The 13,047-nt window shown below is 38.0% G+C and overlaps 1 protein-coding gene and 1 long non-coding RNA gene across 3 annotated transcripts in view; both read left to right on the plus strand.

Annotated features, from left to right (window-relative positions):
- hsf2bp (heat shock transcription factor 2 binding protein) overlaps window positions 1-12,273 on the plus strand; it is a 47,596-nt gene extending 35,323 nt beyond the window's left edge. The window contains exons 8-9 of one of the 2 annotated variants that reach the window (XM_077232260.1): window positions 7,889-8,044; window positions 12,255-12,273. In XM_077232260.1, the coding sequence (XP_077088375.1) occupies window positions 7,889-8,022 (134 nt within the window). In that variant the 3' untranslated portion in view covers window positions 8,023-8,044; window positions 12,255-12,273. Of the gene's footprint in view, window positions 1-7,888; window positions 8,045-8,255; window positions 8,372-12,254 lie in introns of those variants that run through there. The other variant, XM_077232259.1, reaches the window with a different exon arrangement.
- Window positions 2,577-4,745, plus strand: LOC143740118 (uncharacterized). The gene is made up of 4 exons (XR_013204748.1): window positions 2,577-2,750; window positions 3,121-3,201; window positions 3,392-3,448; window positions 4,562-4,745. It is a non-coding gene; the product is annotated as an uncharacterized LOC143740118 (long non-coding RNA).
- Window positions 12,274-13,047: the final 774 nt, after the last annotated feature.

Here is a 13,047-nt window from a genome sequence, read left to right on the forward strand (position 1 = left end):
ACCCAGAAAAAGTATGGTCTATTGAAGAATGCAAGAAGGTGTTGGGTGCATGTATCAGGAAGAGAAACATAAAAGGCATTATTTTCTGTCACATGGAATTTAGCTTATCCATTGCACAAGAACAATCTAGGTGTATAGCTAAATTAAAAGAACAGAACACACAATTGCACACTAAGGTGGGCCATAACAAGGCGTCAACCAAATGTGACTCAGAAGACCCACAATCAGATGAGATTATCCTGACTTACAAGCATTCTTTGAAACAGATGTAGACATCCCATCAGTAACTGATAAACCCGTAGATTCAGTAAAGGGATGTGTCACAAGAAGATCTCAGGGAATTGAGGGAACTGAAAGTGTTCCTCCCAACTCTTCTGTTGTCCAAAACCAAACTGTTGCCAAAGCACTCAGACCTAGAGACATAGAAAGACTATCCCAAAGCTTACCTTCAGTACGCACAGATTTTTCTGAATTCAGAAGGGCATTGATCAGTAAAATGCGTCTTTACGACATGTCGTTGGCAGAAGTCACACAGCTGATGTCACAAATTCTAACTGAATCTGATTCAACAGTTTTGAGTCTGCTGTTACTTCTGAACTACAACATGCCAGAAAAGATGAATTGAGAGAGGGAGTTCTGAAAGCATTAAAGAACATTGTTGGACCAAACATGGACTGGTCAAAGATCACTAGTTGTGTACAGAAGAAAGATGAGAATGTTAGTGAGTACACTCAAAGATTTTGTCAGTCAGCAGCAGCATACAGTGGTATAGCTGACACTTCAGAGAAGGTGCTAGAAGATAATGGTCCCCTAGTTCGCACATGGTTTGATGGTCTGTTGTCAGAGCATAGAAAAGCATTGCCTTTCTTAGAAGTCACATGGTCCGCTAGAACCCTGCAAAACAACTTGGACAGGTTAGCTACTTGGGAAAGAGACTCTGATGTCAAGGCAAGGCAGAATCCTTTAAGGTCAACGCAGAGAATCAACAGAAACGCAAATGTCCTAAGAGAGAGGGCAGCATTTGTTAATGCTGTGGTAAACATGGACATTGGGGAAAAGAGTGTTGGAAAAACAAAAAGAACTTTAAACAAGTTAACAATGTTACTCATGTCCTACTCAGTCTGCTTGCTACTCTGAAGCAGCCCCTCCCCTCATCATTAAACTGGGGCAGCTGGTTGACGTGTTAACCATTTGGGCTGTGAGTGCTTAATTTCCCCAGTAACTTACAACAAAGATGAAAGACTTATTTTTGTTTAATAGAACAAAAGGAAAGTGACAATCTCGCCCTTCCTTTGGGGAACACTGGTTAAGTAAACTCACAGCCTTAAATGTTATGCTACAGCACAGGCCCTTCATCAGTAATGGTGTTAGGCCAGACTGTAAATGTAAAATGCCTTCATGCACACTGATGAATGACAACGTGCACCTGTCACAAACCCATCCTCATGTATGATGTCTGCAATGACTGAATTTGTGTTAGGGGATGAAGGAGAAATGACTCATGATTGTGTTACGCTTACATACACACCTTCGAGGCAAGTAAAAGAAACTCCCATAGAGAATTCAGAATTTGAGTTGTTTGTTGACGGTTCAGCTCAAGTAATTGAAAGTAATTCAGAAACAAACCATTAGAGTGGCATGGACCACATTAAGTGATGTTGATTACAGCAGCTCCAGGATTGTGTCAGGGAAGGAAAAACCTGAACTAATGTCACACTGTAAAGTGTTCCCCCACCTACAGGGATATGTTAGGACACGGAACCAGTGAGGAGCCCTGGGAAGAATCGAATGCAACAGGCTTCGGGGTGAAGCCTGCCGAATGCAACAGTTAACCCTGGGGTGAAGACTTCCCTCATAGGCCCTATCCTAGTCCATCCTTACCTCACTGTTCCTTAGGTGTCAAAGGAATTAAGAAATAGGGAAAGATGGAACAAAAAATAGCAGACTCAGAAAAAGTTCTCAATCCTACACTCTCAGAAATAAAGGTACACGATGGTACAAATAATGTTCCTCGAAGAACAGTTTTGTACCTTTTCAATAATAGTACCTTTAATGGTACAGGAAAGACCTCTGATGATAAGGTTTGGTACCTTTTAAGGTACAATTGAAATTAAGGTACATAATTGTTCTCACATCAAGGGTACAATGATAGGCCAAACTACTGTTAAATTCGTGATTGGTTGCTGTGTTGAGTATTTGGCATAGCAACAAGACGCTGATTGGTCGAAATCGCTTCAGCCGTTAAGGAATTTTCCAAACTGACAGCGGGCAGCAGGCTACATGACTGCGCGTTTTATTTTAAATATCAAACTTGAAAAAGACAAAATTAAAAGGTGAGTTCTGATAATTTATGTTTATATTTAGTTCACAAGTCGAAACTATAAATGTTTCAGCCACTTAACGTAAATTTAGCGAATTAAATTAGCTTTGCACCAAATGCTTTTAGCCATTTGACTTGTATAACGTTACACTTTATAATGCACTTATTGATTAGTATTAAGTCATCCCGTGTAAATACTATGGCGTTTGTTCTCCATTGTCCACTATAACTGTTAACTTTGCAATTAATTAGGCACAACAACATGAAACTGATTGCCCAAGGTCGCTGCAGCCGTTACTGCATTTTCAAATAGAACGGAGCGGGAAGCAGATTACCACCAGCACGAGCACCACTACAACCATGGCTTCGCCCTCTTCATCGTCAGAAGAACTTTAGAGGCTGGACTCGAATTAGAAGAGGAAATTCAAAGGTGAGTTTAATGTTTAACCAAATAAAAAATATATTAAACGTTACAGCCACTCAACATGACATTAGCGAGCAAATAGCTTAAGTAGGTACGAATCCAGTCAGTGCTATTAGCGTCTGCAAATATATTTCAAAGCAATTGAGTTTCTGTGTCGTAAGTACACATTTAATACGTAATTATTGTAAATGAATGCTTAACTAGAGGTGCCATGGTGGTGTACATTAGTCCACATACAATAACGTTACTGTATGCAGTTGTTGAACAATGCCACCGAACAGTGCACAGATAAAATATAGATATAGATATATATAGATGCCATTCATTTTATCAGAGAATTTTGTTGAAACTCAGCAAATGTGTCTTTGTTTTTTAGATCATGAAGATGATGGGGTAAACTGTCAGTACTGGCCTCACTGATCACACATCTGAAAGTCTGACTGCATCCTCAGCTGAGGCAAGTATCAGTACAATGAGTTATTTGAGTTTATTAATCTTATGATATTCTCTTAAAAAAAAAACTTTTTTAAGTGAATCATTTAAAACTGCTATTCTTTTTTGTGTGTGTGTGTAAAATGTAAAAATGCAGAAAGGTTTTTCTTTTTTGTGAAACTGTTTTTTTCATATCTGCATTTCCGTTATTCCAGGAAATGGACTGAATGCATGCTGTGGCTGAATTAAGGTGTTTCCAGGATTCCTTAAAGGTATAGTTCACATTAAAATGAAAATTCTGTCATTAATTACTCACCCTCATGTCGTTCCAAACCCGTAAGACCTTTGTTTATCTTCTGAAACACAAATGAAGATATTTTTGATATTTTTCTCCAAGAGCTTTCTGTTCCTCCATTGGGAGCTTTCGCAACTAATAAATTCAAGCCCCAGAAAGGTAGTCAAGACACCATTAAAGTAATCCTTGTGACTCCAGTGGTTTTACCTTAATTTAATGAAGCGATGCAAGTGCTTTGTTTTGCGGAGAAACAACAACAACATATTTACCTCTATATTTAGAAAATAATATCATCTAAAACACATTCACGGTACAACTTCCGGTCTTGAGTCAACATAATAAGCATGCGTCATAGTGCTCCCCTACAGGATTGCAGGTCAGTATTTTCCTAAATAAAGTGTTAAATTGTTGTTGTTGTTGTTGTTGTTGTTGTTTTTTTGTTGCAAAAACAAACAAAGCACCGCTTCATAAAATTGGTTAAACATGTCAAGAGTCACATGGATTACTTCAATGATGTCTTTCCTATCGTTCTGGGCCTTGAATGTGTTAGTTGCATTGCTCCCAATGGAGGGACAGAAAGCTCTCAGAATTTCATTAAAAATATCTTCATTTGTTTTCCGAAGATGAATGAAGGTCTTATAGGTGTGGAATGACATAAGGGTGAGTAATTAAGAAAAGAATTTTCACTTTCATTTTTTTCAAAATTGTCCAATGTGTTGAGGTTGGCTAAGCTGAAATCCATTATAGAAGCACATTACATGGATGCCAGACGAGATGTTGCAGGATTTAGTTCACCCAAAAAATTAAACATTTGATGGGGCCCCATTGACTTCCATAATATAAAAAAAAATTCTATGGAAGTCAATGGGGCCCATCAACTGTTTCAATTATCAAAATATCTTCTTTTGTGTTCAAGTGAAGAAAGAAACTCACACAGGTTTGGAACAACTTGAGGGCGAGTAAATGACAGAATTGTCAGTTCTAGGGTGAATTTTTAAGTCTAGAGGTCAAATTTTAGCTTGTCATTGGGAGTATAAATTTTATCAATTAACTTCTGTCTTTTCTAATACTGATTCTTCATTTTGTTCAGGAAGAACTGGCTACATCACAACCCACTGTGCAGATTTTGGGAACGTCTTGACTGGACGTGTCTTCAGTGAGAGGAGAATCTTCAGCCGTGTAAAAATGGAGGGATCTGAAATTGCCGAGCAGTTGGGGTAGAGGATGGTGTTTTAAAAAAAAAAGTTAAATAAATGCAAGGGTATTGTGTGAAATGGGAGGAAAAAACAAGTCTAGCTTTGTTGTAGATGAGAAAAATATATTTTATGTACTGTAACATTTTAGTGTAATTGCATTTTGAATTCTTTCAAATCTTTTTAAAGAAGTGATATTCTGTTAATTTTGTGAAGTTTTTATTGTGAAGTTTTTGATTTATTTACACAAAGAAATACTATACTGTAAGCTGGAACGAAAGTATTCAAACGTTCATATGTATTTGATATGTATTTACAGTACTCATTAAATTGATGCCTTTTGGATTCATTTGTTGAATGTGTATGTTATTCAATAGGAAATCAGCCATTAATAGTTCTCGAAGGAACATATTTGACACAGTTAAGGCTTGTCACCGGGGTGGTACCTTAAAGGATCAAATTTGTACCTTTGATGAAGGTACAATATTGTCGTAGCCTACCAACAAGTTTTAAAAAACAAAAGGTACAATTTCGTTGCCCATGGTACAAATCATGTCCTTTAAGGTACAAACTGGAATGGTACAAATTTGTTCCTTTATATTAAGGTACAGTTTTGTACCAGTAAAAGGTACCGCCCCAGTGACAAGGGTTTGTATCTTCTTTGGTACAAAAATGTACCTTTTTTTCTGAGAGTGTAGTGTTTGAACAAATACTGCTCTCCTGTCTTTTGTTTTCTTTCTTACTCTGTGCAGATACCACTTGATGATGGCTGTCCGGGACCCATACGCACTGACCTCGTCATCTGCGTATGAAGCCACAAGAAAACCTCAAGAAAACGACTAGACCCACTGCTGAATCAACTATCACGAAAGAAAAAAAAAACACAACGCAGAGACTCACATATGAAACCTTCAGTCATCCATCAACATGATCAAGATTGTCGTACCAGTAACATCACAGACACTCTCGCTTCGCACAAGATAATGATCTCACAGAACAGAGTGGCCTTGGATTACATTCTAGCAGCTCAAGGAGGAGCCGGCACCATCATCGGACCTGAGTGATGCACCGGGTTTTAATGGATCCAACAGAGAACTTGAACAAAATCCAACAAGACATTCTTGATCTTTCAGCAAAATTACTCCAGATGACTGAAGATAATACTTCATGGTTCGGAAACTTGTTAGGTAAACTGTGGATATGAATAAAGGAAATAGCAATTCTGCTGTTCTTTCTTCTACTAGCGTACTATCTATGCGTCCACAGTATCAAGTGTTTCATTCAACAAATGACTCACGCCCCTCACAAAGAAATGACAGTTCCAAACAGAAAAGACTATTACCCTTAAGAACTTCACGGACCCTAAAATTGCATGTTTGTTTCTGTGTCAGCATGCAATTGCAGAAACAGCAACACAGAAGCATGTGCCTGTAACGATCACAAGTTACAAGAATTAACTTTTAAGTGTCTAAATTTGTATTTTGTGAGAGTTATTTAGAACTCTCAAAGGGGGAAATGTAGGATTACAAATTTTATTTAAATGTTTAATTTAGATTTCCAATACAATAGTATTTTATATTGAGAAAGTTTAGAAATGATGAGACCAGGAAATCTCTGCAAACGGTAGGGGTTCCCAGCGGGATATTCCTGACTGTCCCATCTCAGTACAAGAAGGCTAGGCTTTTCCTGTTCTCATTGTTTTACCGGGTGAAGAGTCATGCTGAGCAAATTTGAACACCTGCTATTTTATTACTGAGACCGTTTGTCTTGGAGTTCTTGTCTCAGTGCGAGAAGTCCTGCACCGTTCTGTTGTCATGTCTCAGCTCATTAACATGCTTTGTTCATCACAATGTAATCCCTCCCTCTTGAAATGTATATAAACTACAGTGTAAAGTTAGACTTGGTTAGACTTGACTTGACTTGGGTACGAAGCAGACTACAGCAAATAAAGAATCCTGCTTAAATATGTCTCCTGGTTTTCGCTACTGAGTTTTTCTACACTGAAGAAGGAAGAAGTTTACAACACTGTACTATAGTTTACTAGTTAAATACTTGTAGCATATTTTTAACACGAACAGTAAGCTGAGTACACAACTAGTTTACCACTACATTTTTCGTTTGTGCAGCAACCATAAAAGTGAACTTGTATACAACTATACTTACTGTACTATAGTTTAGTTAAATACTTGAAGCACAATTTTTTAGTTTATGAAAGTACACTTTGAAGTATACTCTCAGTAAACTAAATTGCAAGTATACTTGTAAGTTTTCTTTAGGTGAACTTAACATCACTGTACTATTTTTATGTACTAACTTTGCACTTTATATATACTACTATGTTCCTATTTAGTTATTTAGTTATTGATTTGTAATATAACTTGATAAGATAAGTTATAATTTGATAAGTGCATAAAGTATTCTAAGTATACTGAAAGTATACTCTCTTATTTTTAGCTTAAAAAATGAAGGCCGCACTTGAATAAACATTTTCTTTTTTTGTAAGGGCGTATCTGAAACGCTCAGTAAATAGGGCAGATTAGGGAGGAGGCTAATTATCTGTCCAATTATTTTAGTGTTACACCCCGTAATCGAAAACTTTCTGGCAAATTTTGCAATCCAGTGTACGTGCTGTGTTAAGTTGCTGGGCAACATGACATTTCGAATCAGATCTCTGATGCAGAAGTGACGTTAACAAAGTAAGAATGAGTTTGCAATGGTATGTTTGCATGAGGCTGAGGCTGAACCGATCTTACTGCCTTCATCGCCCGAACTCTGGGGGATTGTCTGAAACGTGTAGCCTACTGGTTTTTGGAAAGATGACAGCCCAGCGCGAGACGACTACTCTAACTGACTGCTCGTGAGATAAACAAGACAATTATTGAATTGATGATTTAATAAAAAGGTTTACTGGCTTTATTGATTTTTTTTTTTAGCACTTGGGGAGATAATCTAAAAATTGATTAGGTGCTCTGGAGGTAGCCTATAATTAATTAGAGGAAAAAGAATCACGTTTTTCTTTATGACTGTAAATATGAAAATCACAATTATTATTTTGATTATTTTTTTAAATTATCATCATCTACACATGAAATGCACATTTTAAACGTATATTTGTTCGTTTTGGTTGTGTGAATGTAGGCTATAAACACTTTTGATTTCAGTAACAGCCATGCGTGTAGGCTAATTACTAGTTTACCTGATCTTGATCACTGATCTTGATTCAGTCCTCCTTTTTCACTATGGTGATTTTGTCGGAGGAAAAGGCAGCGAGGCAGTCCGGGAGACCACTGCAAGTGGGTTTCTACGAGATCATCAAGACATTAGGCAAAGGAAACTTTGCTGTGGTAAAACTAGCTAGACACGAAGTCACCAAAACAGAGGTATGTTGTGGTTTTTGTTATTACTTAAAGTCGTTTCACCTGCCATGTACAATTATATTAGCATAAATTAGGCGAAATATAAGAGGCATTATTGCTAATTATATTTCATGTTAAATAAATTATTTTTTATTTTTATATTTTTTTATCACACGTTTACATCTGGGCACCTCCTTCATTCAATAAACATAATTCTCTGTTTGTACTTTAACAGGTTGCCATAAAAATCATTGATAAAATTCGACTGGATGAATCTAATTTAGAGAAGATTAACGGAGAAGTTCAAATCATGAGGCTTTTGAAGCACCCATACATAATCAAGCTTTACCAGGTGTGTGTGTGTGTGTGCGCTTGTGCTATTCAAACATAATGGTTGATTGATACACATATAGGCCTATGTATTCATTTATTAGGCACATATAGGCACATCAAGTGTTAATGGACCTTTGTCAATAATAGTAATATGATCCATGTTCACTTGAAATTAGAGTATAATATTTCTTATATTGACCTCCTAAATCTCAACTCCTGATATCTATCTACTATAAGATTTGATTTTTCACTTCATTAGTTTAAGCTGGCTAAAAGCCAGTTTACAGTGAGTTTTTTCTAATGCACTACGACTTTCCCATGGCTGTTACTTCCTCTCTTTACTGCTCTCTCAGGAGTATGTGGAAGGGGGGAAATAATGACCTTAAAATGGAAATGAGCCATGTTCTAGAAAAAGAAAACTGAGTTAAAATTAAATTAGACACAAAATTCACATGTCGTTTGATTTTGAGATATCACTTTTGGGCATTTGGCCTTTTTAATCAAGCAGGATTCCAATTTGTGTTCCCCTGAGAAGCAGAGTATCATGCATGTGCACTACCTATTGTTCCATGATTCCAATAAGATGTAACTTTAATTTTGATTAATCACTTTATTTATAAAGATCTATATAAAACAATGCAATTAATGAACTTTTTTTTTTAATGACTGCTTGTCACTAGTATAAAGAATTTGTATCATGTAGGTCAGTGGTCGCCAACCCGTCGATCGCGATCACTCGATCTTTATCACTGTCCCAGTAGCTCCCGAAAAAAAATCCAACATTTTTTTAATCCAACTGCTTTATTTATTTTAAATGAAGTGACCGGTCAGACAAGAGAAGAGCGCCCGTAGCTCCCGAAAAAAATAGTTTTACGTTTTGCATGCATCTTCTTTTTAAATCCAACTGCTTTATTTATTTTCAATGAAGTGACGAATCAGATAAGAGGAGAGCGCCCGTAAGTTAACTGTCGCAAACGTCAATATGGATCTCCATGGTGATAGCCCGTGGCCGTGAGGTAACAGTCAAACTAGAATGGCGGAGGCTACACGAAAGAAGGCAAAAACATACCATTTTCATCCAGAATGGGAACCAGACCCGTCGCCAGACCTCAGTCTTAAGGGGGGCATGTGACATGCATGGGGGGGCACAATTATTATTAGCCTACAGCCTACGTATATTTATAATAATCAACTCTAGTCGCGCAGCACGTAATCATCACTTTTAAACATATAACCAACCGCAATATGACCAGGTCGCCTATAGCCTACACCACATTACATAGAAGCAATGTTATGAATATCCATAAAACACTTGACTATACAACAGATTAGATGTAACACCAGAAGCATCTCTCAAACATTGCATTTTAAAGCAGTCAACAGAGAGATATGCATTGCCATGAGACATACACACGCACGCACATACACTCGCACAGAGACTTTGAATCTACCGGTACTTTGAGTGGAGGCAGCGCTGTCCTCTCTACAGTCCCTCCTGTCAGTACAGCGGGAGGCGTCGTTTCTCCGAGCAGAACCTCCTCATCGAAGTATTCTTCCACTCGGAAGGAACTGAAGCGAGTATGCCGGGGAAACCTCGTTTTGAAACAGCTTTCAAAAATGCGCGGTAACTGTTGAGCGGCTTAGTTGTACGTCACGTAGCCTACGTAGCCTAACGTTATTTTTAGTAAGGCCGTGATAGGCTGTTGCAGTGTAGATTCCCATCAATCAAATAAAATCACACCATTGTTTCTTTATATTTTTAAAGTTTTAATGATAAAGAATGCAACACAAAATTAGCAACTATGATAATATTAAAATTAAATTATCTGTGCCTCAAGTGGGGGGGCACAAGCATTTTTTGGGGCGGGCCCGGCCCCCTATGGCCCGCCCATAGCGACGGGTCTGATGTGAACAGGAATTTCTTTTTACCTTGGTAAAAGATAAGTGTGTATGTATGTTGTGCCACCAAAAACAATCATTATGTAAAAGAGGGAATTTGGAGCGGCACCACAATACCAACCACCCGAAATTTAAAGATCGCTACCCACCAAAGAGCGCCATCCGTGCAAGGAAAGTTGACGAGCAGAGATCTGAGTTGAAGGCCCAGCAATCACTTTTTACAAAATCTTCTGATCAAAATAAGGCTGCGACTGAAGCATCGTTTCGTGTAAGTCACTTTCTGGCTAAAAACAAAAAGCCTTTTACGGATGGGGAATTATTCAAGGAAGCAATGTCCATTACTGCAGAGGACTTCCTCACTCTTTTGCACTTAAAGGAGAGAACGCGAGGTGAGGATATTTACAATGAGTTTAAAAAATATGTAAGCGAAAATGATATCCCCATTCATAAACTGGTAGCAATTACCACCGACGGAGCACCGGCGATGCGTGGTGTGCGCCTTGGTTTTATAGCACTGTGCCGTAATGACCCTGATTTTACCGACTTCAAGAATTATCATTGTGTCATTCATCAGCAGGCCTTGGCAGGGAAAGTTGTGGACTTCTCTCACGTAATGTCATTGGTGGTCAAACTAATAAACTCGATACGAACAAAAGCACTTCAGCGTCGCTTATTCAAGGCGTTACTGGATGAGCTCGATGCCGCGTACGGAGACCTACTACTTCATGCTGATGTGCGCTGGTTGAGTCGCGGGAAAGTGCTTCAGCGGTTTGTTGACTTACTGCCTGAAATAAAGACATATCTGTCTGCAAGAAACGAGGAGCACAAGGAACTGTCAGATGATGCGTGGCTGTGTGACCTGGGGTTTCTCACAGACTTGACCGCAAAGCTGAATACACTCAAAAACGAGCTCCAGGGAAAAGACCGACACCTGCCCCACATGATCAGCGCAGTAAATGCTTTTAAGTCTAAGCTCGGTGTTTGGATCACACATCTTAAAAATGGGAGGCTAACACACTTTCCCAACCTGCAAAAATTGTCACAGAGCATTAAAGACAAGGATGTTTTTCACACTGAGAAATACTGTGCTCACTTGGAAAAAGTTGCAACAGAGGTCAATATACGTTTTGGTGAGTTAAACGAAATGGAATGTATTGTTGCGTTTGTTTCAAACCCGTTCATGCTCATTGATATAGAAAAGGTTGCAGCCAAATTCCAGCAAGTATTTTCTTTGTCAAGTGGAGTTGACATGGAGATGGTTGATTTGCAAAATGACATTGAGCTGATAGCCAGATCCAGGGACAGTGACTTTTGGGGACTTGTCAACAGAGAGAAGCTTCCTCTCCTTACTGCATGTGCACTAAAAGTGAGTGCCTACTTTGGATCAACTTACCTCTGTGAAATGGCATTTTCACAGATGAAAATAATCAAATCAAAATACAGGAGCCGCCTTACTGACAGACACTTCACAGACTGCCTCAAACTGGCTGTCTCTAGCTATGAGCCAGACTTCAGAGGACTCACAGACAGTATTCAGTCACAGCCATCACACTGACTTGAGTGAGTAACATTACTGCAGCAGTTTTGCCTTCTGGTGGCATTATGAAAGCGATGTTGCATAAGATGGGACATAAGTGCACTTAGCTTAATTGAGATTGTTGAGAATTTTGTTAGTACAGTTCATTTATAAAATGTCAAGTGTACCTTCAGAAACTTCAGTGAATAAGCACTTTATGCTGACAATGGCATTTTTTTTTTAGTTCAGTGCCATATGATCTGATCATATGATGATTGCATCCAGTTTAGAGTTAAAACAAAGAGAAAAGAACATTTAATGAATATTAAATTCAAATACAATTAAAATACTAAATAAAAGGCCTCAAGTTGGAAGTACAATCTGGGCTGTCTTTTTCTATCTATTCTTCAATAGGTAGATCTTGCCTTTCATTAAGGCCGAGGTCAGGGATCTTCAGCTTGATAAGGTTGGTGACCACAGATGTAGGTTATGGAGACGAAAGACATGCTGTATATTGTGACAGAGTATGCCAAAAAGTATCCCCCCCCCCCCCCCCCCCCAGCTCTGCACATCTTGTATCTCATATCAGTTCAGAGGTTTGTTTAGTTCAACTGTAAGTGCCCTGCAAATTGAACTTCACAGGGTATTCCAACATCATAAGTTAGATTTCAATCTGAAAAGTACAGTACATGTTCAGTTCAAAGAGCACTGCTAACACCACTGGGAACAAGGGAACATCGATACATCACTTCACGAGAAATAGAGTGGGAAACTTATACGTCATTGTGTATCACTCCAGCACTTGAAGAAGTTAGAATATAATTAGGATTTTAATTGGGTTTAATTAGCCCCATGTGTGGTTTTTCATGGATATAATGTGCTTGAGACATGACAGTTATTTGTGCAAATCTCATGATTATGATTATATAAGATAAAAAAAAACAACTAAATTACATTTATTTTCACATTAAAAATAACAGATATTTATCACACATTTTAGCACTTGTAATTATGACAATTTATAATAAATTAATTATAACAAATTAATATTTATATAAATGTACTTGGATTTATTATAGGCTACACATGTGTACTGAATGAAAGTATGGTAATGTTTATTGCATTTATTTACAGAAGTATATTATATCTTACCTCAAACTTCTCTAAAAAACGCTACTGGAGTCTGTGTGTGATGACGTTTCAGGCAGTGGCGTAGCACAAATCCGCAAACTAACATTCCCAAGTGAAGTGAAGTTCAAGTATTAGGAAGTAGTGAACA

This window comes from Siphateles boraxobius, unplaced genomic scaffold (genome assembly GCF_051911475.1).
Source record: "Siphateles boraxobius isolate OS27281-9 unplaced genomic scaffold, OSU_SipBor_1 17, whole genome shotgun sequence".
NCBI lineage: Eukaryota > Metazoa > Chordata > Actinopteri > Cypriniformes > Leuciscidae > Siphateles > Siphateles boraxobius.